General features: G+C 30.3%; 3 protein-coding genes across 6 annotated transcripts; 2 read left to right on the forward strand and 1 right to left on the reverse strand.

The window, feature by feature from the left end:
- The first annotated feature begins 3,448 nt into the window (after positions 1-3,448).
- LOC117927986 (E3 ubiquitin-protein ligase BIG BROTHER-like) lies at positions 3,449-10,064 on the forward strand. Of its 3 annotated transcripts, XM_034847730.1 has the most exons (11): positions 3,449-3,586; positions 3,987-4,033; positions 4,549-4,590; positions 4,892-4,934; positions 5,479-5,659; positions 6,156-6,390; positions 6,750-6,784; positions 7,145-7,189; positions 7,982-8,109; positions 9,574-9,682; positions 9,768-10,064. In XM_034847730.1, exons 5-11 carry the CDS (start codon positions 5,519-5,521, stop codon positions 9,816-9,818), a joined length of 744 nt encoding a protein of 247 aa, XP_034703621.1. In that variant the 5' UTR covers positions 3,449-3,586; positions 3,987-4,033; positions 4,549-4,590; positions 4,892-4,934; positions 5,479-5,518; the 3' UTR covers positions 9,819-10,064. The 3 variants fall into 3 exon arrangements, with proteins under 3 accessions (XP_034703621.1, XP_034703622.1, XP_034703623.1); XM_034847731.1 differs by lacking the exons at positions 3,987-4,033; positions 4,549-4,590; XM_034847732.1 differs by lacking the exons at positions 3,449-3,586; positions 4,549-4,590 and having other exon boundaries at positions 4,013-4,033.
- A 5,813-nt stretch (positions 10,065-15,877) lies between these two features.
- LOC117927618 lies at positions 15,878-18,782 on the forward strand. The gene is made up of 6 exons (XM_034847232.1): positions 15,878-16,102; positions 16,222-16,277; positions 16,820-16,875; positions 16,968-17,450; positions 17,578-17,749; positions 18,409-18,782. Exons 1-6 carry the CDS (start codon positions 15,958-15,960, stop codon positions 18,556-18,558), a joined length of 1,062 nt encoding a protein of 353 aa, XP_034703123.1. The 5' UTR covers positions 15,878-15,957; the 3' UTR covers positions 18,559-18,782.
- A 37-nt stretch (positions 18,783-18,819) lies between these two features.
- On the reverse strand, positions 18,820-21,192 carry LOC117927620. Of its 2 annotated transcripts, none has more exons than XM_034847234.1 (2): positions 20,828-21,190; positions 18,820-19,142 (listed from the first exon to the last, which is right to left on the reverse strand). In XM_034847234.1, exons 1-2 carry the CDS (start codon positions 21,025-21,027, stop codon positions 19,139-19,141), a joined length of 204 nt encoding a protein of 67 aa, XP_034703125.1. In that variant the 5' UTR covers positions 21,028-21,190; the 3' UTR covers positions 18,820-19,138. The 2 variants fall into 2 exon arrangements, with proteins under 2 accessions (XP_034703125.1, XP_034703124.1); XM_034847233.1 differs by lacking the exon at positions 18,820-19,142 and adding an exon at positions 19,352-19,486 and having other exon boundaries at positions 20,828-21,192.
- Between the last annotated feature and the right edge of the window lie 5,485 nt (positions 21,193-26,677).

A 26,677-nucleotide genomic window follows, 5' to 3' on the forward strand; every position in this document is an offset into this window, starting at 1 on the left:
TTTTTTTTTATTTTTGTGAAATTCAAGGCTTGGGGACCAAATATTTTTTTGATTTTGGTGAGGATTGTACAGATGTACGGCGGAGATCTCTGGGAATGCGGCTGCCCCACAGAACTCCACCGGCTGTGGAAATGGCTTTGATTCTCGTTTATCACCACCAAGTACGTGGATATTTTTATTTTATTCGATTTGATTTTCCTTAGTTGTACGTTTTTAAGAGAAAATTCGAGATACATAAAATATATATAAAATTAATAAATCATTTTTATATATTTATTTAAGCTTAATTAACTTATTTTAATTTTTTTATAATATTAAGCAATTTTAAAATACATGTATTTTTAATTAATTTTAATTATATTTATTTTTTATATTTAATAACAAAAACATATATAAAAAAAAATTTATAAAACATTTTTTTAAAAATTTTGAGAGTTAAACATAACCTCACAGTTCTTTAAAAGAATTATGAAAATCATTCCTACTCCAAGCTTTACAAAAATAAATTTTAAGGATGAAAATGTTTTTTGAAATGAAATTTCAAATATTTTTATATTTTTTTTTTTTTGGTATGAGTAATAATTGAAAATATAAAAAATACATTCTAACAATGAGTGTTTGATAAATTAACTTAGCATCTTAAAATGACACAATAACTTAATTTAAGTTTTTAAGTAAATTAAATATTTTCAATAAAATAATTTGATTGTATGACTTAAAATAAAAATAATTTTAAATAATGATTAAAATAATAAATTTATTTTAAATCAATATCTTCATTTTACATTTTTATTTTCATTTATCTTAGTTACCACCACAATCTCTTTTGCTACTCTAAGGCCTTCATTATTAGTTGACCTTATTTTCCTTAGTTATAATTTACGAGGATAAATATGTTAATTTATAATTTAAAATTAATTTTATCAAAATAAATTTTAAATTAATAATTTAAGTATAATTTAATTTAATTTTAAGTTATTAAATAATAAGTATTAAGTTTACCAAATACCTCTATGCATTTTCATTAAAAATCAAGTCAATAAACCATTTTTTTTATACTCGAGTTTTTAAATAAAATTTTGTTCCCAAAAATTAGGTAAAATTGAATTATGAGCAAGAATAAAATATCTAGATATATTAGCGATATATGGCCGATATATCAGCGATATATGAGAAGATGTATCCATTATATAGGTAAAATATATCAGCTGATGGAAATGTATCGGGGATATATCGGTAATCACAAATATATTGATGATACAAGCAAAATATGAGTTTTAAATAAGAAAAAATCACTAAAATTTCAAAGATATATTGGTAAAAAATTAAATTATTATAAATAAGTTAATTTTAATTATCTTATTATTTATTTTTTGTACTAATTAAATATAAAATCATAAATAAAATTATCAATATTTTAAATAAAAATCATAAATATATTCAAATCACATGATTAGTACATTTGCAATAATTGAGTTTTAAATTAATTATTTTATTTTATTTTGATATTCAAGTGTAATAATAGCATATTGAGAATAAATTAACTCGGTACATTTTTAAATTAGTATAACATTGAATTTAAATTAGTACATTTTTACAATTAATTGATATATTTCAATAAATGTAAGTAAATTAACTTAACATAATAATATATTTGAATAACATAATTAGTATATTTATAATAATTTAACTTCATAATAAGTGTACATTTGCAAAATTCATATTTCTTATCAATCGATGATATATAATTAAATTTAATATCACAAATCATATATTATATATATATATATATATATATATATATATATATATATATATATATATATATATCAATTTCTTTAATAAAACAACTTTAAATGTCTATTATACTTCTAATTTTATTTTTAAGAGATTGTAAAATCCAAGTATCGATATATTTGTGATTTTCAATATATCTGTAAAATCCAAATACCGATTTATATGTAATTATCGATATTTTCATCATTGAGTATGTGTAAAAGTGGTATGACATTTTTTTGCAAATTATTTTTCGTTTATTTAAAAACATTTGTACTTGATTGTCACCCATTATAACCACAAACATAGCAACGTACTAGCAAATAGCAATACAAGTAGGTACGAAAAAAGTTGCCAGTGTACACAGAATGTCACCTATTATCAATAATGTGACAAAAAAAGAAAAAGTGAATATGGTGTAAAACTTTGCTCTAATATATATAGATTTTTGTTATTTATTTATCTTTCTTAGGGTCACTCAATAAGTAAAATTGCCAATAAGAGAGTTAGACAGATATTTTAGGAAGCATTTTTAGTTTAAAAGTGTTTTTTTTTTTAATATAAGGTGTTTGATAAAATTTTAAAAATATTTTTAAATGAATTTTAAATCTTCCACCTAAAATATTAATTTTGAAGTATTTTTTTTTAATTAAAATGCGTGTTTTTTTATTTTGCTCCTTTTCATTAAAAATACGTATTTGAAAATTTTGTTTATAAATAATTTTTTAAAAAGACTAATTGATAATATTTTTTTTTAAAGTTACAAAAGAATACGAGGATAAGACTTAAATATAGTTGTTTTCAAAAACAAAATTCTATTTGTAAATTCAATTATGGAAATGTTTTTTAATTATACAAATTTTAAAAGTATTTTTCATAATTTCTAGAGTTCTTATTACACCTTTGTTGATAGTGTTTTTAGAAAGGTTTTTAATTTTTTTAATATTTTAAAATTTTTTTATCATTTAAATGTTAGAAATGTTACAAACATTTTATGAAACCATTGTGAATCACACTCTTCAAATGAGTGTTCGTAGCATTTTTAAAATTTAAAAATTTTTATCATTCAATTATTAAAAAAACATATACTTTTTAAAAATTAGTCCCAAACACACTTTTAATTATTTACTAATTAAAAAAAAAAATAAAACAACTCAAATTTATTTCAAAAACAATTATTTTCAAAGCAAGTAATCAAAAACTACTTTTATTTAGAAATTTCTTAAATGTATTTTTAAATTTTAAAAATTATTTTCAAGAATTAGTTTTTAGAAAAATAATATGAAAAATATTAAATTCTCAGATAAATTTTATTACTCAAAACAATTTATAATATTTTAAAAGGGTTCTCAAAAACTGATTTTAAAAATCAGTTTTTGGAACGTTGCGGAAATTTTATTTTCATTTTTTGGGATTTTGCATGAAATGGTCGTGCAGATGTGGCCATATCTCAGCAACAAAACACAAATATTTAAAAATTTTCATCTCTTTTTCTTCTTCCCACTTCTCCTTTTTTTTTCTCGAGAACCAAACATGCATTATTTGTCTTTTTCTCAGCCTCAATATCTCGCGATCTTTTAACACCAATTTATCGTCTGCTCAGCGGTGGCGTGTGTCCAAAACCCAGCATAAAAGCGCCACAAAGGAGAGAAGAGAGGAAAGAGACAATGGAGTAGAGAGAGAAAGTCTAGAGAGAGAAAATCCCCCATTCCCTTTCACTTTCTATACAGAGATAGGGAGAGAGGGAGTGAGTGTGAGCTTCCTTTGTCTGTTTCTCAAGCTTCAAGCTCTGCAATCCCATCTCTACAATGTCTGTTGAATTTTGATGTATTTTCGTGCATTTTTTAGATAATTTCAGTTTTTATGTTAAAGGAAGAGAGAAAAAACTTTTGCAAATTGGTGAATTTGATCTGTAATCTGACAGTTTTTTTTCTTCTTCTGGTTCTCAGTTTCTTCTTTCTTTTTTATTTTTTATCTTAGTTTTTTCTGGAAATTTTCTTGGAATGCGAAGAAGTTTTGTTGAATGTAATATGTTTGGTTTCCCAGAAAACTCATTAAAAGAAGAGAGAAAAGATTTTTTAGTCTGAGTTTTTGTGGTGACAAACTGAGAAGATAGTTCTTATGTGATTTCAGAAAAAAATTAAATCAAGTTGCGCGAAGTTGGTGAATTTGATCTGTAATCTAACAGTTTTTTTTTACCTTATTCTCAGCTTCATCTGAAGTTTGTTCGGAATGCAAGAGATTTATTTTAAATGAGGTATTGTTGCATTTTACCTCCGTTTGGTTGTCGAGAAAGTCGGGAAACAAAGGGACTCAGGGAAATAGATTTTTTGAGTTAGAGGTTTTGTGGTTAAAAAGACAGAGAAGTTTGTTGTTCTGTAAGTCTGTTGTTACGAGAAAAAGAAAAAAGAAAGCTGTGCAGAATTGGTGAACTTGATCTGAATCCCACGGTTTTTTTTCTTTTTCTTTTCCTGATTCCCAGCTTCTCTATTTTTCTATGCTCGCGAAGAAAATTTTGTTAAATATTATTGCATTTTACCTTCGTATGGTTTCCGAGAGAATCTCAGGAAAAGAACAGACAAATTTTTTGAGTCTGATGTATTGTGGTGTTCATTTTTCCTTCCTTAAAGACAATGTGAAGCTTGTTTTTCCCCTGTCTTTCTATACCTGAATGTTGATGTACATCTGTCGTTGTTTCAGTTCTTATGAAAAAAAAAATCATCTGTAATCTTACAGTTTTCTTCTTCTGATGCTCTGAATTTTTTTTCCGAGGAAAAGTTTGTTCAAAATACGAAGAAATTTTTGTTAGATGAGGTATTGTTGCATTTTAGCTCCATCTGGTTTCAAAGAAAACTCATGAAAAGAAGCGATTATTATTATTATTATTATTATTATTATTATTATTATTATTATATTATTATTATTTTGAGCATCAGGTTTTGTATTGTCTTGTTTCTCTTAAGAGATATGTAAAACTAGCTCTCTCAGCTTAGAGAATGTTGATATGGTTTATGGTTTTGAATTTGAATGTAATTTGAGTTATTGATGCAGAAAAAGTCATGTAATTGGTGAATTTCGATTTGCAATCTGACTGCTTTTCTTCTTCTCATTTCAGTTTCCTTTTTCTGTCGGGAAGTTTGCTTGGAATGTGAAGAGAGGTATTGTATTGCTTCATTGCTTTCCTGAAGACTTCCCCTCCATTTCTTTCCGAGAAAAGTCAAAAAAAGAGAGAAAAGAGAGAGAGAGAGAGAAAATTGAATCTCAAGCTTTGTGTGTTGTGTTTTTCCTAAATAGAAATGAAAAAAAAAGTTTGTTTCAAGTGAGGCAGGTTGATTTAGGCACAGTTGAGCAGAGGTTTTATTATTCTTTTCTTAGATAAAGAAAAAAAATTCAAAATTTTCAATATTTTTTTCTTCTTTTTCTTCCTTAAAGGGAGCATTATTGGTTGGATTCATATTGATCAAATTATTTGTATATATATATATATATATATTTTGTGGTCTTGAATCTAATAATGCTTTTTTGAAAGTAATTGATATTTAATGGTTCCTTGTTACAAAATTTTTCCTTCGCATAGGATAATATTCAAGTGCAGTGTTACTGATCAAATTTGAATTGAATTTTTGTTACCTATATTTATTTTATGTTATAATTTTTTGCTAGGAATTTAATAATGCTGTTTAATGTATGTCTCGTTTGCAGCTTGTCTTTTGTGCAATTGAGTTGGAATAATTGTTGAGAAATGAACGGGAATAGACAAATGGAGGTGCATTACATAAACACTGGCTTTCCTTACACAATTACTGAAAGCTTTATGGACTTCTTTGAAGGTCTTGGCCATGTTCCGGTAAATTATGCTCAGGCTGAAGCAATGCATAATCAGGTACTTTTAATTTCCAATTACGCATACTTCTAGAGAAAAATGGGAAAAATAAAATAAAATTTGTACATTATAAATATTGAAAATGTCCTTATAGGCAGTTCATAGTTTTGGCTTGCCATCAGTTGCAAGGTTGGCAGATGCATACTGCTCATGAATGATGCGATGGGGATGGGGATGGTTAAATTTATGCATTTGTCTTACACTGTTGTCTATGCAAGAATTGCTCAGTCCTTTGTTTGGTTGCAGAGAAATTGTTGGAACAAAAAAGAAAACTTGGAACCTTACAACAGCCTTTTCAAACCCCCAGTCATTCATAAGACCCCAAGTTCTATTTCCTTTTTATTTTAACAATTTCTCAGTCTTCAAGCAATTGGAAGTTCAAGAGTTTTAATATTCCTCACAGTTGCATGCTTAGCATTCTTCACAAGTGTATTGAATCATACTAATAAACCATCTGCCTTGTGCTGATTCTTTTTTTTTTTCTTCTCTGATGCAGTCTATCCAGGAAAACTTTTACTGGACAATGAATATGAACTCCTACAAATTCGGATATTCTGGTCCCGGGAGTACTTATTATGGTCCTTATGACGTAAATGAACATGTACCAGGTATAGAGGTCAGCAGGAGACCTTGGGAATACCCTTCATCCATGATTGTTGAAGAACCTACAACCATAGAGACACAGCCTACAGGAAATGAAGTCATGAATGTGCATGCTATTCCTGAAGAATGTTAGTTCGGAAATTTTCTGTTTCTGTGTTTCCATTTAATGACCCTTTAATTGATGATATATTAATTTGAACTTGACCACATAACTATAATGACCTCTTCTCTAATCTTTTGAGCCATGGCTAATTAAAAGAGGTAGTCAATTTTGTTGTCCTTGGGATGCCAGGAATGTTTGGTTTTGGCCTTAAAACAAGAAAACTCTTGTTGCAAAGGATTCACAAAAGTTTTGCTGTCCTTGGTTCTTTTGTTAGTTCCATGCTGTCATTAATTAACTTGAACAATTTTTATGAAGTTAAATTTATTCTGACATTGTAAAGCCTAATCATTTATCTAACTTACAAAATTTTCTTCATTTTTTCAGGCAGTCCAAATCATTACAGTGCCACCAGTTCTCAGGTATAAAACTTGCTTGCTAATTGTTATTGTGCAACATTCACACCATTTGTAAATCCAGTACATTGTCACCATTTAAATAAAGTAATTGAAAGAGAAATTATGCATATTTGCTTGTAGATTGATTCTTAGCTAACTGGACTGAATGTTGTATGATTTGAAATGCGTAAGTTTGTATAATCTTGTAGACACACATCTATATCTGGCAAGCCCTTTTGATCCATAAATGTGAACTGATTGTTTTTTGTCAACTAACTCTTCTTTCCTTCAACAATAAATTGAGGTTATAGATTTAGAGATAAGATTTGAACTGGTTATACAAAGCATTTATTAAACCTTTTCATTTTCTGTGCATTGTTGCAGGTTATTTGGCAAGACAATGTTGATCCTGATAACATGACCTATGAGGTTTGTTGGTGGATGCTTTTTTTTTTTTTTCAGTTTGGACGCTAGCAGATATGCATTTGGTTGTGAGTTGAACATTTTTGGGGTATGATGAGTGCACACTAGTGACTGATGCCTTGTTTGTGGGATTTGGCCGTATGGAATAAAAATTGAGTGGAAGAAATACTTCATGTATACAAATTTGAACAGACCTAAAATTGTTAGGGCAACATATCATGCATTCATGGAATTCAAGACCTTGAAAATTATGAAATCAAGAAAGACCTGAAGAGGGATTGTGAATCTATATGCAATTACTTTACTAAGGGAGTGTGGTAGTGTGAGATTGAAATCTCTCATTGAGTTTGTGGAGATTAAAATCTGATGAGAGCAGATCATGATCAGTTCTTGAAAATGATGATTTCAGAGTGATGGTATTTTGCCTTGTCAGGGTTGAGTTGATGATTCTGTGTATCAATGGCTCTGTGCTGAAGGGGACAGAAGCCAATGGGATAACTCTGGTGGCAATGGTTTTATGAAGCAATTGCACACTCTCAAAGTTTGTCCAAAAAAAAAAAACGGTTTTGGGAATCAGTGTGACCTCCAAAAAATGTCTAGAGAGTAAGTAGTTCATTTCCAATATGCCTATCAAAGAAAAAAAAAAAGTTGCCTGTGTCTGGTTTTGGAATATTGTTGTCTTTTTATGGTCAATGAGTCTTGACATGCCAATTTTGAAATGGTATAATAATAAGAAACAGTGACAGTTGAAGCTTGAACATGTTGATGTGATCAGTGATACATCCTTTTGTTTGGCAGGAATTGCTTGATTTGGGTGAGGCAGTGGGAACTCAAAGTCGAGGTCTTTCTCAGGAGCATATTAACTTGCTTCCAACCTGTAGGTACAAGTCCGGCCGCTTATTCTCAAGAAAAAGATCTGCGGAGAGGTAACATTTTTTCTGAGCTTCAGAATACTAGATTTTTGGTCTGAAACATTTTCAATGCCAGCTGATTTGTCAGATGCTCGATTTGAACATGTTGAGCTTCAGAATACTAGATTTATTCTCAAGAAAAAATAAGAAGTTTTTTGTTTTCTTCCTTTACGCATAGATTATAGGCACAATTAGACCTAACTTGCTAGAAAGAGAAACTAACCCTAAAAACTTTTGCTGCATGGTTTTTCCTTTTCGTTTTTTTCGAATGACATTTGTGAGTTTGAATTGGATAAAATGATGGGAAAATAATATAAATCTGAATATAGGCATCTGAATGTGATGGGTTCATGCCCTTCTTCTTGTGTGACCGACCTGGTTGACAGTACCCCATCTCATGTTGATGTGCAATTTTTATTAAGCAAATTGATGGTCATAATGATAGAAATGCTGCACACATATCTTGCTTATTATAGTTCATGCATCATGCATGAATTCATTCCTCGATATAAATTCGCTAGCTACTTCCGATTTTGGTAACAGTGAAGATCTAAAACTGGCTCTTATCTCATAGTTCAGATTTGTGAGAAGCAAAGCGAGTTAAAATTTTCAGCGACAGAGCATGTTATGACAAATGCAAACCAATATAAACATCTAAGAATTGACTAGCGGTATTGTTTAAAGAGAAGCATAAGGGAAATAATATTTTGAGGAAAGAACAATACCATTCAAAAGCTAAGAATTTTACCCATAATGTCCTTAAATACAATAAAATTTGTACTAGAAAATGAATGCAAATGTATCTTTGGATCGCATTGATTAGCAGTATAAGGGTAATTTATCATTGCATCTCTAATGAATTCTAATGGCCTATGTGGAACCCTTGTCCTTTGCAATTACCCGTGCTTTTGTTTCCTTTTTTCTTTGTTGCTTGTTCTTTTCTCTTTAAAATGACTATTCAAATCATGTCATGTTGCCTGGATAATTCACTTCTTCCTATCAAAGATCTTTTGCACAAGTACTTTACTATCGACCCTTGCAAGAATTGCAAGTAAAAGAAAAATGTGCTGCAGAGGACTAGGGTCCTATTTTCAGGAATCTTAAGTTAAAAAACCTAGTGATAGGAACTACTTCCCTCACAACTCACATTAGGCTTTTAGCTTCTCCGAGAAAGGTGATAAAAAGCTCGGGGTATCTCCTCTTTCCAAGAAGCACCTCCAACATGAGCTTCAAATGAACCACATGTTTATAGCTTGTGAACTCCTTCTATAGAATTTTTCCAATGAAGGGTTATTCCTTATTCTCAGAATGGCTTCAACCCTCGCTCATAACTTTGAACTTCTTGCATAACTTACCTCTCTTAGGAGGTTCATTTCAACTTCATGATTTCTTAGTGCTTTCTGGAGGTTCTACTGTTCTTGTTTATTAGATGCAAGGCTTATACTTATGGCTTAATTATCGGTTTTCTTTGCAAACCAGATGTGTGATTTGCCAGATGGGGTATAAAAGAGGGGACCGTCAAATAAAATTACCCTGCAAGCATGTCTATCACACAGACTGTGGCACGAAATGGCTTACCATCAACAAGGTCATCCAAACACCTCCTCCACAGCTAAATCTTTTCAGATACTTGTATTAAATTCCTTGATGCTGATCCCACTCTGTTTAATCAGGTATGCCCAGTTTGCAACATCGAGGTATTTGGCGAGGAATCAAGGCACTAATAACCGAAAACAGAGTCTTCCATTTTCTTTGCTCGGTGAAATTTTCTTATTTGTTTTCCCTTTTTTCGGGTTTTCCCTTTCGCATGCGTAGAGATGGTTAAGGACACACTATAGTGATGACTCTTTTCTTTCTTCACACTAGCTTTTGTTAAATAGAAGAAGAAGAGAACAAACTCAGCTATTATAGCAGAAGGTTGGATTTTTCATGTAATCTTTAAATCTTTCACATTCAAGTCTCATTGTCTCTGTGTGGCTCTATTTATATTTATTTATTTATTTATTATTATTATTATTTTTGGGGGTCTCAAATGGATAAATGAAAAATGTGATGAAACAGATCTAAGTGGAGGGGGGCAAACACTCCTTCTGCAAAGAGCTGGTCCATTGAATGGTAATTTTTTTTTATTCAATTACAAAAACGATTGCTGAAATGTTCAGTTGAATTACTTCTTTCATATCATAATTTTAAAAGGAAAATTCTGGGATATTATAGAGGAGAACTTATCATTTTTACATTTACCGCTTTATTTTTCTTTTCCTGGTACTTTTCACCAAGTTTATGGACTCTTAGGCATATTTGGTAACTGTTTTTTAAAACAGTTTTAAAAACTATTCTATTTTGTAGAATGAAAATCTATTTAAAAACTTAAAATATTTTTAACACATTTTTAATGTTTTTAAATATGTTTTGAAAATAATTTTTATGTCTGGTGTTTTATTTTTTATCATTCTATATATTTATATAATTATTTTTTAAAACAGTATTTAGAAACAAGTGAAAACAATAAAAAATAATTAAAATATGTTCTCTAAAAACATTATATTTTCTATTCATGAGAACAAAAAATAAAAAATAATTTTTTTGCTGTCAAATATGTTTTCCGAATTTTTTGTTTAAGATAATAGAAATTTGTTCCCAAAAATCATTGTCAAATAGACTGTAATTAAAATCATATTTGGTTCTTAAAAAATTTAAAGGAAAATATAAGAGAAATTAAATAAAGAAGAAAAATTTTAAAAAAAAGTAAAAAATAGATTTAAAGTTAATAAATCATTTTTATATATTATTTGAAATTTGTTTTACTTATTTTAACTCTTTTATATAAATATTAAATAATTTAAAAATATTTTAGTTTATAATAATTTTAATTCTGATTGATTTTCTTTTATATTTTTTTATTATAAAATCAAACATGAAATTTTTTTTTTTTAATATTCTATTTTTATTATTTTTTTGAACCAAACATAGTATTATCTTCGTGCATAAATAAATTAAAATATTATGTTTGGATAAGCTAAAGATGATTAGGGTATTGTGGACCCCGCATTTCGTTGGATGCGTTTCCCACTCGATGGCGCAACTTGTTTTTTTTTTTATTGAAATTTTGATTTTTAGAAAAAGATTTGGAGTCGCCACTTATTTTAATTTTTTTAAAAGGAAAACAAAATAAGAAAAAAAAAACCCTAAATGTGACTCCTAAAAGAAAAACAGGTTTGTGAAAAACCGAGTCTGGGTTCGGGAATCAGGTTACTTATCGAGAAGGTACAGTAAAGATCGTAACACCCCTCTAAGTCCCTAAAGACGGGTCTCTACTAATAAGATGAGCAAGCATGACAATTGATTAATCGAGCATGGATACTAAAGGAATGTCACTCAAAACAAAATAACCGAATGAACAAGAGAGGCAAAAGGCGTACCTGAGTGATGAGCTCATTTACTTCATGGGAAACAAAGGTTAGTGAACAAATTCAGAGTAATCGCGTACATAACATAGAACAGAATGAATCGCTCATATATAGCAATCAAAACAACCAACCAATCAATCAATCAGTCGTAAAATCACATATGTCAGGCCCCCACCAAAGCCCATTTATTTTTGCATGAATTATTTTTGTAAATTCCATTAATTAGAATCACAAAATTAAATCCATGCTTATTAAATCCAAAAGGAGCAGAATATTGTTTGAAAACCAAAGTGGAATTAAAGCTATTTGAGAGAAAATCGGATTTTTGAAATGTAGACCCCTTTTGAAGTGAGGGGGGCTCGGGGAGTTTTTTTCTTTTTCCCTTTCCTTCTCCTTTTGCATGACATCTATGGAAGAAGAGAGGGAGGACCTTCCCATGCATGAGCTGATACGTGGACAACTAGCCGGAGGCATGGTTGCTCATGAGGGTGGTTGGGGTCTCTCATACTAGCTGATGAGGTGAATAGGGAAAAAGAGGGGATTACCAGAGAGAAGAAGTTGGGATAGAGGAAGAAGAGGATTTCTGGTGGCCATGGGGTTGGAAAAAGAGAAGTCTGAGAGAAAACGAGAGCAAGATTTTCAAAGACTGTAAGAGACGAGCAGATGAAGAATCGTTCAGGTTTGGTTATTTCTCATCCTATGCTCTTCACTTTTATTTTATCTGATTTTATTTTTGATGGTCACACTACGCTCCTTTATGACATCTGGATGTTTGGTTTTGGTTATCCACTGTGTTAAACTTGCTCCTCATTTTCTATATTGATTTACCTCTGTTTTCCCCTGTATGAGCTGCATGGTAGCTATGCTATTTGCTCGCATGCTGAGATACCCTCCCACCTTTCTTTTGATAAGTTTCTTTTGATCTTCATAATAGTGGAATGAGGATTTGATGGTATTACCTTTTCCTTTACGCACCCTGTTTTTCTTCATTTCATCTTCTTCTTTCTAGCTTCGTCAACTCCTTAGCTACGTATTATGTCGCCACCAGCTTCATTTCTTAGATTCGGATTGCTAAGAACAGCAACCATCAGATCAGTAGCACGCATTAGCGAGTTCAACATCAGCATTGTTTGGACACTTCATGCCCACCCAATGGTGCTGGACCCAAAGCCTTCTGCTAGTCCACTCACCCACTTCCCTCATTCTTTCCCTATAGATTTAGCATCATTTCCCACTTGAATAAATTCCTATGTCTTACCGCCAACCCCATCCTCCATTGTTCATGGCCTGCAGCTTTCCCTCCACCGACCAAGCTGGCAGCAGACGCACCCCGAGACTGCTAGCGGATTCTTCCCCGACGCAAGCATGGTTCCCCTTGACCCGCTCCGGCCAGGTGGACAGCCGTGTCGATCGTCATTGACAGCGGCAATGTCTTCTGGATGCCGCCGGGTTGCTACTACTACTTCCCTCTCCGTCGCGTTGCCGGTGGTGGAGTAAGAGAGCCTTGAGCTCGCCCATTGGTGATGGATGTGGGCCTGAGTTGGAGCCCAAGCCCGTTTGTGTGGGTGAAGAGCCTCATGCCAGCCATCTTCCCGACCCAGGTCCACCTCAAGTTATGCGTTGGGCTTACCCATATTGGCCTTGAGCTTGGGCTTAAGTTGGAGCCCAGACCCAAGCTTTTAGTGACGGGTTTGGGCTTGGGTTAGAGCCCAACCCAAGCATGTTGATGAAGGGCCCCATGCCCCCTATGCTAGCCACCCTCATTGGCCCATGCCCACATCAATTCAGCCCATTAGGTTGCCCAAATCCTAATAATTCTCTTAAAAACCTCTAATATCCATAATTAATTAATTCAATCATTCCCTTTTATTTGTCATCTTATTCTATTTCCACCAATTTATTTAACTCAATTTAAAGACAATTAAAAGACAAATCATTAAGGTTGAATTTCCTTTTCAAAACTTAAAACAATTTGTATCTTAAAAGACATGCTTATATTTCATTCTTATTTCCATCATACTTATATTGACTTATAGGAAGTTTAAAGCTCTTATTCAACTACAATTCTTTACTTGATTGACTAATGACCTAAAAAATATATATATAGTATTAAAGATAGAAAAATGTCTATAATTAACTCATGTTAGTCTCGGTGAATTTACTATATTCTAAACCTGAAAATCTCATTTTCAAAACCTAGGTCCTTAAGTAATCCGTCGAAAATCCCATGTCTCAATTTAATCTCTCAACAATCCGTTTAAATCTCATTTTCATCTGTTAGAATCATTATCCTATATATATCTAGTTATTTAAAGTCCAAATCCTTCAAAAATCTCATGTCTCAATTTAATTTTTCAATAGCTCGTTTAAATCTTATTTTCATCAAATAGAATCATTATCTCAAACATATCTAGTTATTTAAAGTCTAAATCCTTCAAAAATCTCATGTCTCAATTTAATTTTTCAATAGCTCGTTTAAATCTTATTTTCATAAATTGAATCATTATCCCATAGTTATTAGTTATTCAAAGTCTAATCCATCAAAAAAATCACACGTCTTAATTTAATTCTTCAAATATTCGTTTAAATCTTATGTTCATCAATTAGAATTATTATCCTATATTCATCTATCTATCTAGTCTAATTCTTCAAAAATCTCATGTCTTAATTTAATATTTCAATTCTAAAAATCCTACAATTTGTTTAAATTTTATCCTCATCAATTAGAATCATTATCCCATATCTATTTAAAGTCCAATCTTTCGAAAGCCCCATGTCCTAATTTAACTTTCAGAAATTCCATTGTTCGCCTAAACGTTATTTTCAGTAATCAGAATCCTTATCCCCTATCTATTTATTTATTTAAGTTCCAACTCTTCAAAAATTCAACGTCCTAATTTTCAATCTTAAAAATTCCACTATTTATTTTCTATTTGTTTAAAATTTTGTTTTCGTTAAATAGCATTATTATTCCACACTTACCTATTTATCCTAATCGTTAAAGTTCAATCCTTCAGAACCCGACTCCCAAATCTAATTTCTCATCTCAAAAGAAGCTCTATCGTCCGTATACTGCCGTATAATGATTATTCGCGTTATTAATGTTATCTCATCCACTTACTTATTCAGTTATTCATATACCAAAGATCTCATCTCTAAATAAATTCTTAAGTTTTCAATCTCTGAATTCGCATCCTCAATCTCTAAAATTCCAATTTTTGAATAACCTTCGAGACTCCAATTTTTTAAATGAATTTCAAAAATCCGATTTTCTCTCAAATAACTTTAATTCCACTTAGGTTTTCAAACAATCTTCTGCTCTTTTTGGCTTTAATAAGCATGAATTTAATTTTGTGATTCTAATTAATGGAATTTACAAAAATAATTCATGCAAAAATAAATGGGCTTTGGTGGGGGCCAGACATATGTGATTTTACGACTGATTGATTGATTAGTTGGTTGTTTTGATTGTTATATATGAGCGATTCATTCTGTTCTATGTTATGTACACGATTACTCTGAATTTGTTCACTAACCTTTGTTTCTCATGAAGTAAATGAGCTCATCACTCAGGTACGCCTTTTGTCTCTCTTGTTCATTCAGTTATTTTGTTTTGAGTGACATTCCTTTGGTATCCATGCTCGATTAATCAATTGTCATGTTTGCTCATCTTAATAGTAGAAACCCGTCTTTAGGGACTTAGAGGGTGCTACGGTCTTTACTGTACCTTCCCGATAAGTAACCTGACCCCCGAAACCCGATCCGGTTTTTCACAGACCACATTTTCCAAATAAGGAGTCACACTTAGGGTTTTCTTTCTTATTTTGTTTACCTTTTAAAAATAAAACAAAAATAAGTGGCGAATCCAAGTCATTTTTTTTAATCAATATAAATCAATTTTTCAGATAAAAATCGAGCTCGCCATCGAGTGGGAAATGCAAGAGCCGAAATGCGGGGTCCACATGTATATTTGGAAATATTATTAAAAATATTTTTAAAATTTTTTATTAGAAAAAATAAATTTCTAAATTATTATTATTAGTATTATTATTTGTAATTCACGCATAAATTCCATTTATTTTTAACAAAATAACTCTCATATTGCAACATGATATTGCTCCCTTAAAAGGTGAGTAACTTTGGAAAAGGGAACACGAGATTCCTAAATTATGAATTAATTTTCGCTAGAGCGCCCACTTGGCCCAGGCCCAAGCCCCGGCCCCGGCCCAGTATCCGGCCATTAATGAAAGGAATCAACCGTAAAAAATAATAATAAAATAAAATAATTAAACCTCTAACGGTCGAAAAATTTTATGAACAAACCCAGGGTCTCCAACGTTTCACTCTCTCATCTCACCAACGTTCCAATTCTCCTCCCTCCCTCTCACTCTCGCCCTCTCTCTCTCTTCTCTGCAACCATTGTCTCTGTCGCTCTTCTTTCTCTCTCTGGAAGATGGAGCCAGCGAAGATTGATTGGAAAACCCTGGACTCCAGATTCGTGGAAGATGAGCTCTACGAGCACATCCAAGCACCTCAGTGGGTTGATTTCAATGCTCCCCAAGAATTTGTTGATGATGAAGCTTGGTTCTGCAGACCTGGTAAGCTTCTTTGATGTTGGTTTTCAGACGGTGAAGTCAAAATTTAGTTGAATTTTGGTGGCTTTTGAGTTTTTCTTTTTTGGGTTTTGACTGGTTTTTTTTTTTTTTTTTTGTGGCAGATTGTAAGCATCCAAAGACGGTGGAGGATTTCCTCATATTAACGCCTAATTCGAAGGTTTTTTTTTTTTTTTTTTGAATCCCCGGTTTCCGGTTTTTGTTCTGTTTGGTTGCTAAGAAAGTGTGGTTAAAGGATAGGGAATCATGTCTGTCTTTTTTGTTGTTGGCTCACTCAACTGACCCGGCTGCTGCTTGTGACACCATATGGGTTCAGAATTTCGTGTTCTGTGGCTTCTTATCTTTTCTTGTTTGCCGAGAAAGTGCGGGAAAAGAAAAAAAAAAATTACTGATTTATGCAGCTTGGGGCATACGGGTTCAGAATTTTGTCTTTTGTGGCTTCTTCTCTCTTCTTATTTAGTGAAGAAGAGTGAGAAATGGAAAGAAAATTAGAGCTTTTAAATCTGCGATTCTTTATCGTTTGGCAGCGATCCGGGAAAAAAATGGTTCTCACTTCAGTTGATATAGTGAACTGAAAAACAAGGGCTTGAAATTTAATTTTCTTTCCTTTTTCTTTAGTCTTCTGAGCTTCCAAACAGAAGTTTGGTCAATTTTACGTATTTATCTCTGTTTTCTTAACTTTCCTTTTTTGGTATGGTGAAGGTTTTGAGCTCAGCTGATAAATCTGAAACCCTTCCACTAGGCGACTGGAATAGAAGGTAATGATAAAACTTAAGCTTCCAATCCTGCAAACCAAACTCAAATTTTCTTTTCTATCACCCAAAGTTTGAAAAAATTATTCTTGAATCAGAGATGCAAAACTGAAAAGAAGAGGCTTCGCCCATCAGTCTTCAATGCCGGAATTCACAGAAGACGGTGAAAACCAGAACCCCAATTTCTCAACTCCTCCCCATCACCAGCCCAAGTCCATGAAAACCAAATCAAGCTCAGAAAAGAAGAAACAGATCGAACCCGGAGCACAAAAAGACGAAACACCAAGGCTGAAGAGCACATTGTCAGCCAGGAACCTGTTTGCAGGGCGTGATATATTGAACCAGATATCCGAGTTCTGCCATGAACTGAAGAAGTTGGCAACCAGAGCTAGGGAGAAGGAGAATGAGGAGAAGGTGAATTTGAAGAAAAGCCCGGTGGGAACGAAGAAACCAGTTGTGAAGGAAGTGGCAAGTGAGGGTCTGAATGACAAGGAAAGGGAAAGGAAGCCATTGCTTGAGGTGGGAAAGCAGAAATCCCAAGCTATTGAGAAGAACAAGACCAAACAGAAGCTGAGGAAGAAGTAAGGCCCTTTCTTTTTGTATATGCTAGTATCAGTTTTTTGCGTTTATTTGCAGCAATAACAACAGAACAAATTAACGACTAAATCTTAAAGAGTAAACGATTTTGGTGGTTGTTTCTCAAAACAGGAGAGAGGACGAGGCAGAGAACATTCCCATTTCTTTGGATTTGAAGAACGTTAAACCGAAGGAGGAGAGCTTGTTGCAGATCAGGACTTGTCCTCCTACTCCTCAATGCTTCTCTGCCGCCCGTGGACCCAACAAATCCACCCCTCCCAAGGCTGCCAGATCTAGGCGAATGGTATGAAAATCAATCCCATCCTTCAGTTTTTTCGGGTTATACAAAATCATCATGTCCCTTTTTCATTCTCGTTTGTGAAAGAAATGCTAATACAGAGGGAGAATATAACTTCCAGCCTAACAAACAACAGACCTAAAGAAACATGACTCCAGTCTTTCCTATTTTGAGAAGATCTCTCTATGCATCTTTTCCCTTTTCCATATCCTTTTTAAAGTATATATAGAGATAAACCACCATCTTGATTTGATGCTTCCTCAAATATATTTTTTTCAATTGAAAGTCAAGCATCAATGCTGTTTGTACATCCATCATGCTTTGTGATCAGTCTAGGGTTTCTGGTTTGAGGCTACTTCCTCAATAAGCTTTCTTTCAATCTGATTTAGATGCTTAGTTTTCTTACAAAGCTTTCCACCATCTAAGTTGTCTAAGTGCCAAATGGGTTCCTTAATAAACACTCAAGTCTAAGTGCGAATATACAGTTGGTACATCTATTGCTTTATTTCAATATTCTCCCATAAGGAATCTTGAAGTCCAACTTTTTTTTTTGGTCATTTCTTAGATGCATTTGCTTCCTCGTACAATTTAAAGGTTAACCGGATAGGAATAGAACCGATCAAACTCTCATTTTACTGTTTTTTTTGCGATCAAATGATGTGTAGGAGAGGGGATTACTTCAAGAAATAGAGCAGAACAACAACAAAGAAGGAGACAAAGGCAACAATGGAACAACTGTTTCTGTCATTGCAGAAAGAGAAGCTAAAACCTTGGATATGTTTTGGTTCTTAAAGCCCTGCACACTTTCTAGCTAAGATCAATAAGCCCCTGCTAGTACAGAATTCTAAGTCATACTTTCATCTTCTTCTTCATTTTGATCTCTACAGTTTGATTTCAGTTTTATTCATTCAGTCCTTACATGTCTGTTCCCTCTTTTATTTTTTCCTTTGGTTTGAATAGATAGAACAAAAAGTGTAATTAACAATTCATTGTTGTACTCAAAACCATCTTCGAGCAATAAAACGATTTCATTCTCATTCATCTTTTTTCTTGATAATGACTCTAAACTCGTTTACTAAATGAAGTAACTTCGTTTGAATTCGAAAAAAATCATCAAGGGCAAAGCAAAGCTTGACCCGGAAGCAACCCAGTTTGCACTCTTACAGAGAATAGACAACAACAAACAGCCAAGCCCTTGTAACCCTACAAGGAAGGCCCCATTCAAAAGCTTGTATACTATGCATTTTCCCACCCATCCATCCTTCCCGGTCTCTCTCTGAAAACGAAGGCTGTTTAACAGCCTTCCAAATTCTTACCTAATTCGGCTTCCTCCTCGTCCTAAATCTTGAAATATGCCGAGAAAACCCATAAATTAGGTGAGTAAAACTGACAAATCTACCTGCAAAAAAAGGGAGAGCCTGCCTTTCAGATATCTGTTCAATACATTTTATTAAACTTCCTCCAGTTTACTAATTCTGGGATTATACGAAGGAAAACCCGGGAATTTGGAAAATTAAACTAAGTATACCTGTTTTTGAAAGACTTACCTGATTTGTACTAGTTTCAAATGCATCTAATTCAACTTACTCCTGCTCCCAGCATAACTGACAAATCTACCCAACATTTAAATCTTCAACTATGCAAAGAAAAACCCGGAAATCTCTCTGGCCTTAATAGAAGAAAAAACAGTGAAAAAGACTATGCAAACCCCAAACTTTTAAATTTTGAATTATGCAAAGAAACCTGGAAAAAAGACAAAAAAAACAACAGAAAGCAATGAGCCCCACAAACCCTAGGCATTTAAATCTTGAATTATGCAAAGAAAAACCCGGGAAAATGACACTCCAGCCTTAATCTAACCAAAAAAATGTATTAAAAATAATAATAATAACCAATGAACCTACAAACCCAAACATTTAAGTCTTGTATTATGCAAAGAAAACCCCAGAAAAATGGCACTTTTTGGCCTTGGTTTAACAAAAAAACAAGGAACCTGCATAAGCTTTGATTATGTTAAGAAAAACCCAGAAAAATGATGCTCTCTGGCTTTAATCTAACCCAAAAGAAAAAAAACCCACAAACCCTAAACGTTTAAATCTTATTTATGCAAAGAAAGACCCAGAAAAAGGACACCCTTGTGGCCTTAATCTAAGAAAAAAACAGTCAACCCACAAACCCTAAACGTTTAAATCTTGAATTATGCAAAGCAAAAGCCTTATGATCTAAGAAAAAAACAGTCAAGCGACAAAACCCTAAACGTTGAAATCTTGAATTATGCAAAGCAAAACCCAGAAAAATGACACTCTCTGGCCTTAATCTAACAAAAAACAGTCAACCCATAAACCCCAGAACGTGTAAATCTTGAAGTACGAAAAGAAAAACCCAGAAAAATGACACCCTTGAGCTCTTCATCTAAGAGAAAACATGATCCCACAAACTCAACAAGTCTAGAATACATCTAATCCAACTTCCTCCTCCCCCTCCCCCAGCAAAACTGAGAAATCTACCCAACATTTAAACCTTCAACTATATGCAAAGAAAAAACCTGAAAAAATCGACACTCTGATTTCTACAAACTCAATACATCTATAATTCAACTTCCTCCCTCTTCCCTGAACTCTGCCAAGAAAAAAAAATTGACACCCTCTCTGACCTTAATCTACCCAAAATACAAAAAAAAAAAAAAGAAACAAAGAAAAAAGGAGAGGTGTGGCGCAAAATCATCACAAAACCTTCAACCCCATATCGCTCAAGCAAAAAACAAAAAAAAAAAAAAAACACCAAGCTCAATATATCTATAATTCAACTCTTCCTCTTCCCTGATAAACTATGCCAAGAAAAAACCAGGAAAAATGACTCTCTCTAACCTTAGTCTACCCATAAAAAATAAAAAAACCCAAAACCATCACAAAACCCTTCAATCCAACCCCATATCTATCTCAACACACCACCATCATATTCTTAATTTACATCAACAATATTTGATAATGTAGAACAGCAAAACAAACCCCAAAAAAGGGAACAAACAATTGGACCAAAGATTGGAAGGAAAAAACATGGAAAAAAAAAAACAATCTAATCTACCTCATATTATTACAAAGCATGCAGTCCAGGATCCTGAAAAAGGCCTGCCGCACACGGGGATAGAGCCTGTCAGTATGCATACTGGTCTCCCTCACTATATCTTCCATGGTCTCTACAAAGAGGTTGAGGCTCCTCAGAGGTGGGATATACAGAGTCAGAGGCACCGACGAGAAGGCCACCGCAAAGAACAACTGCAACATCTCAGCTCCCCTGCTTTCTTCTCGAAAATCTCTCTCCAATTCTTGGTGGTTCCGGGAAAGAAAAAAGAGAAAAAAAAAACCCTTGGAATCCGAAGTGGGGTTTGGATTTGATAACAGAATTATCTGTTTGTATATGTGATCATATATATATATATATATATATATATATGAGAGAGATAGAGAGGGGGAGAGAGAGGGTTAGAGGTGGAATGGTAGTTGATCCAACATGAATAATATGAATTTTGTATTCTTCTTCAGACTTCTGTGTACTGTTGTTGTTCTCACACTGTTTCTGGAGCCTTCTGGGCGCGTGGGCAGGAACGTACGGTTCTTCCATGGACAAACAAGAATTTTACTTTTCAAAAATTCGAGCGTTAAGTTTTTAATTTGGCGCGGTAAATTATAAAATACAAAAATCATATTTTTATTAGGTAGTGATTTTAGGAAAACTTTTTTTTTTTTTTTGGGCACTTAAAATATAAATTTTTTTTAAGTGTTAAAAAAATTAAAAACTAAGATAAAAATTTTCGATTATTAAAAAAATTAAAAGCATTTTCCAAAATTACTATCAAACAAGTTTCTAATTCCTAAATTTTTTTTATCGTCCGTATTTTTATTAAGAACTTAATAAAAAAAATTTATATTATAATTATGTGAATTTTTATATGATATATTTGAGTGGGGTAAATTCTATTTAAAATAAAATTTTCAATAATTTTTTTTCTTTTTTTTATCTCATTATTTTTGTATTTTTATTATTATCTTGTTCTCCCCAAATATAATTTCATTTTATATTAGAAAAAAAAAATTTGTGACTTTAAACCCTCAATCTTAAGTTACTAATTTGAGTCAATAGTTTATGTTCATAAAAATAAAATTTATTTTCAAAAGTAAAAATATAGTTTATTTTCGGAGGGTAAAAAAGTAAAAAATAAAATAAAAACTAAAAAATAAAAACTAAATTTAAAATCAATAAATTATGTTATATACTCTTTCAAATTCATTTTACATCCTCTATATAAAGATAAAATAATTTAAATATATATAAATTTTTAATTATATTTGATTTCTTTCCTATCTTTCATGTTAAATTTAAATATGAAAAAAATTATTTTTTTAATATTTTTTTCTTTCTAAAACCAAACATAATCTTAATATATTTTTCGATCTTTTATTTTTTATTTTTCTTATTTTCTTCTTGTCTTCTTCTCCAAAAAAAAAAAAAAAATAGGAGTTTCCAAAGTGTTAGCATTGTTTTGCAATTTTCATTTTCCTTTTTTGTTTTTTTCAATTGATAAAGTGCATTTTTGTTTAAATATGATCATATTTAAGGTTTTTAAAAAGTTAAGTTATTTTTATGATTTAGGTATTATTGTATTTATTTTGTCTTTATATGTTATTAAATTATTAATTTGGTGAAAATTTTAATTTTTTTTCAAATTTCTTATTATTTAATATGAAAAATTAAAACCATAGAAAATATTTTATTTTATTTTTAATGAAATTAATCGGATGATCACTTAGCATTGAATACATGGATAATGTAAGAAAGAAGGGTGATAAAATTAATATTTTCTAGATTATAGTACAATATTCCAAAGAAATGATTGATTTTTCAAGCAATTTGACTTTTTTCGTTGATAAATTTGTCACGTAATTAATAAATATTCATTCTATTTAAAGACTTAATATATTCTACATTTATATCATTACTCATTCGGACATGTGTCATCTTTTCTAAAGTCTCATTTTCCTTAAATAAATTTCTTTTGTTAATATAAATTATACAAAATTAGAAAATAAAAACATATATTATTATATATATCATAATACAAGTATTTTTCTTCACTATATTTATTTTATAATTAATTAGTTAAAAGGAATAAAATAATCTTTATATTTATGAATTTAACATCTCCAATATTTTTACTAGAAAAGTAACTCGTTTTTTTTTTTTACATAAATACCCTTAATTATTTCAAGTATTTACCTATAATTAAAAAAAATAAGGTTATTTTTATAAGAAAAAATGAGGGTGTTTTTGTTCAAATATGGTTAAAAAAATGATGAAATATTAGATTTTAAAATTTGGGTTTTTAATTACTCTTTTAATCAAATAATCCTTTATTTCAAGGTAAAGCTATGGTGCGAGAAAAAAAAAAATTAATGTCTTATTGAAAAATGTCATCGAATCATAAAATTTTATGTACAGTGAAAAAAAGTCTCGTGTTTTATTATTTTATACTTTTATTCAATGATTTAGATTCGATACTATATTTTTAGTCATTCATATTTTGAATTTAATAAAATATTAGTTATATTTTTCTTGATATAATAATTTTTTTTTAATATTTTATACTATTTTAATTATTACTTGTCATGTGTTACCCTGGTGTATACGTTGGCCTTAGTTGTCTATTTGAAAGATCTAACACTACCAATTATGGTTAATACATGTGTCTTATTATTTTTGAAAATTCCTAAATATTTAAATCATGTGTGTTATTGTTATTATTATTATTCTAGAAACTTCTTGGTATAAAGTTGAATTGATTTTAACTTCATTAAGAGGTTATTTTCCCCAACTTTCACGGGGAGCTTCAATTATATAATCATTTTTTAATTATTTTTTAATAAAAAATTAAAATATATATATATATATATATATGGAAAGGTGCTTAATTTAGTGATTTGCATTGTACATTTGTTATTCCAATGATACATGTTGTACTTTTAACAATATTAGAATAATTTGTATTAATTTTTTAGTTTAGAAAAGTCATAATGTCTCCATGATATCATATTTTCAAGATTCAACTACTAATTGTCAGAAATTTTATAGTTGAGAAAATTAAGGTAGAATGTATGTATTTTATTATGTCATAAAATTGAAATGATTAAGTAGAAATTTGGACAAATACTTTTCATGAATATTTGGGTAAAATGAATAAATCGGTTTCTCCATAATAATAATAATAATAATAAAAGGTTATTTGATTAAGAGGGAAACATTTTGAAAATTTAACTTGACATTATTTTTTAACTTCATTGTGATAAAAATACCTTCACTTTTTCTTGTAAAAATAAGGGGTTGGTTTTTACTAATATAGTCGGTTTTATATGTGATAAAAATTTAATTGATCAGATTTTGAGTGAAAAAATCGAACTTAATAACTTTTTTTAATCCTAAATCTAGTTGTAAATTTGTATTTGTTTTGAACACAAATATCATTAATTTTAGTTTATATTAGACCCTTAGGTTTAAATTGTTTTTAAAATTAATTGAAACTAACTTTGATTTGATATTAACAATATTTTAAATTCATTTATAATTAATTTGACCATAGTATAAAAACAATAAATTACTTTAGTATAATCTAATATAATTTTTTTTATAAAATATCAAATAATTATATATAAGTTTTAGAATATCGATTTTGTTTTATTTCTATTAGTTAGGAGGCAAGAAAATTCTCAAATCGACCTTTTTTATTTTTGAAAATCAAACCAATATGATTAGTTTTTGTTGGTTTGGATCGGTTTGTTGGTTGTTTCGATTGTGCTTACACCTCTAAGAAAAAAAAAAATTTAAACTGATATGTAAATACTTGAAATGATAAATAACATTTATTTTTAAAAAAATTGGATTATTTTTCAAGTAAAAATATGAAAAATGATTTAATTCACAATTTGAGAATTATTTCATTTTTTTAACCAATTGAATTTAAAAATAACTCTTGTTTTTTAATCTATAAATGTAACTTTGAATTTCTCATCTTTTATCTAATTAGCTTATTCCTCTGTCATCCAATCACAAATGGCCATGTGTCCAAAACCACCTTATTGCTTTATGCCTAATAATTGGTTTTATTGCTTATGGATGTCTCATTGTTCTTTGTTTTAATAGCATTTGGACCCATCTTAATCAATGATATTTTATTTATTTTTTTATCAGTTGAAAGTGCGTGATTAATCAGATGGTGTCATTGACATCTCGTTATTTTAAACTCGAGTTTGATTTATTTATACTATGTACAAAGTCTCTCATCCTTTCAGTCTTTCACACCTTAATCTCATTTTTTATATCCGGAGCTTATTTATTTGTTTTCGTCTTATATGTTTGTATTTTTCATTTAATAACCCAGATTTTGTCGTATATATTTTTAATGATTTAGATTTAAAATTCAATATATACTACTCTAATATCTGAAAATTTCCCCACACTTAATCAATTTATATCAATCTCCAATCTTTTTATTGAAATAACTTAATATTATAACTTAAAATTGAAAACAATTTAAATATTAAGTGAAATAGTTAACTTATTCTTATTTAAATATAAAATTATGTTTTTTTTAAATTAAGATTGATATAAAATTAAGTCTTTTAAGTTATTAAGTTGATTTATTAAACACCTTCTTAAATATTCTAATCATAAATTTAACACCAACTATATTTAATATGATAGTATTTTTCTAAAATATTATGTTTTGATATATATTTTATATCATCCAATCATCACCCATCTTATAAATGATTAATTTTTTTTCCTTTTTTTTTTAGTAAATAGCATCATCATATTTTTTTCAAACACCAAATGGGATTTTAAACAGCAAAACTCTAAAATGAAACATGAGGAAGTATTAATACCTAAGTTGAATTTTGGTTAAGTTAAATTTTTTAGTGTTGAACTTTATTTAGATTAAACTTGAGCTAACTTAACTCGATTTAATATTTATATAATATTTATAATTTATATTATTTTATATAATAATATTTTATTTATTAATTAAAAATATTAAATCCAATTTGTTGCATAATTAATATAAATAGAAAATCGAAAAAAGTGTACGATCTCGACATCATAATCGAAAAAAAATTTGGGCATGATCCCATAATTATTTATGAATAAAAAAATATTTGAATTTATATTTAAAATTATTTATCATATTTTATTAGAAGATAATGACAGCCTCTGGACTTTAATACTATTAAATTATGGATATTTTTAATTAAAATAATATAAATTATTAAATATTTTTATCTTATTTCTTGCAGGATGAGGATGAAGTTTCCGAGGCTGTCAACTCTCAAAACGCCTCCACGCGTTGAAAAAGATGGTGGCGGACACCGAAAAGCAAAGCGGATAACTTAATAAAGGGTGGATAGGGACGCGGGCTCCACGCAATTTTTTTGGAATTATTATGTGCAGTGGATTCCCCATGTTAAAAAATTAAATTAGGTTTGAGGTTGGGTGATGGTGGAGGCAAGGGTTCCCCTACTTGTTTTTTTCCCGTAGGCTAGGAAATTCGAGGAAAAATGGTGGGAAATAAAATAAAAAAAATAGAAGGAAAAAAAATTAAACAAAATAAAAAATCAAATCAAATTTAATAAATTATTTTTTTATTGTATAAAAATTAAATTATTCTAAAATATATAATTTTTTAATTAATTTTAATCATATTATATAATTAAAATTTGTCAAAATTTTATATATTTTAAAATTATTTTAATATTTATATAATAGATAGAAATAAGTAAAATGAGTTTAAAGATAAAAATAAATTATTGAGTTTAAACCTATTTTTTATTTTATTTTATTTTTTTTGCTATTTTTCCTCTTTATTTTATTTTTCTTATATTTTTCGAG

Source organism: Vitis riparia, chromosome 13, assembly GCF_004353265.1.
Source record: "Vitis riparia cultivar Riparia Gloire de Montpellier isolate 1030 chromosome 13, EGFV_Vit.rip_1.0, whole genome shotgun sequence".
Lineage (NCBI taxonomy): Eukaryota > Viridiplantae > Streptophyta > Magnoliopsida > Vitales > Vitaceae > Vitis > Vitis riparia.

Coding starts and splice junctions, on each gene's coding strand:
- LOC117927986 (XM_034847730.1), top strand. CDS start 5,519: ATGAACGGGAATAGACAAATGGAGGTGCATTACATAAACACTGGCTTT. Junction 6,391..6,749: donor GCATGCTATTCCTGAAGAAT/GTTAGTTCGGAA, acceptor TCATTTTTTCAG/GCAGTCCAAATCATTACAGT. Junction 7,190..7,981: donor CTGATAACATGACCTATGAG/GTTTGTTGGTGG, acceptor TTTGTTTGGCAG/GAATTGCTTGATTTGGGTGA.
- LOC117927618 (XM_034847232.1), top strand. CDS start 15,958: ATGGAGCCAGCGAAGATTGATTGGAAAACCCTGGACTCCAGATTCGTG. Junction 16,103..16,221: donor AGCTTGGTTCTGCAGACCTG/GTAAGCTTCTTT, acceptor TTTTTGTGGCAG/ATTGTAAGCATCCAAAGACG. Junction 17,750..18,408: donor CTGCCAGATCTAGGCGAATG/GTATGAAAATCA, acceptor AATGATGTGTAG/GAGAGGGGATTACTTCAAGA.
- LOC117927620 (XM_034847233.1), bottom strand. CDS start 21,027: ATGTTGCAGTTGTTCTTTGCGGTGGCCTTCTCGTCGGTGCCTCTGACT. Junction 19,487..20,827: donor ATGCTTTGTAATAATATGAG/GTAGATTAGATT, acceptor TCTTTTTTCCAG/GTTTCTTTGCATAATTCAAA.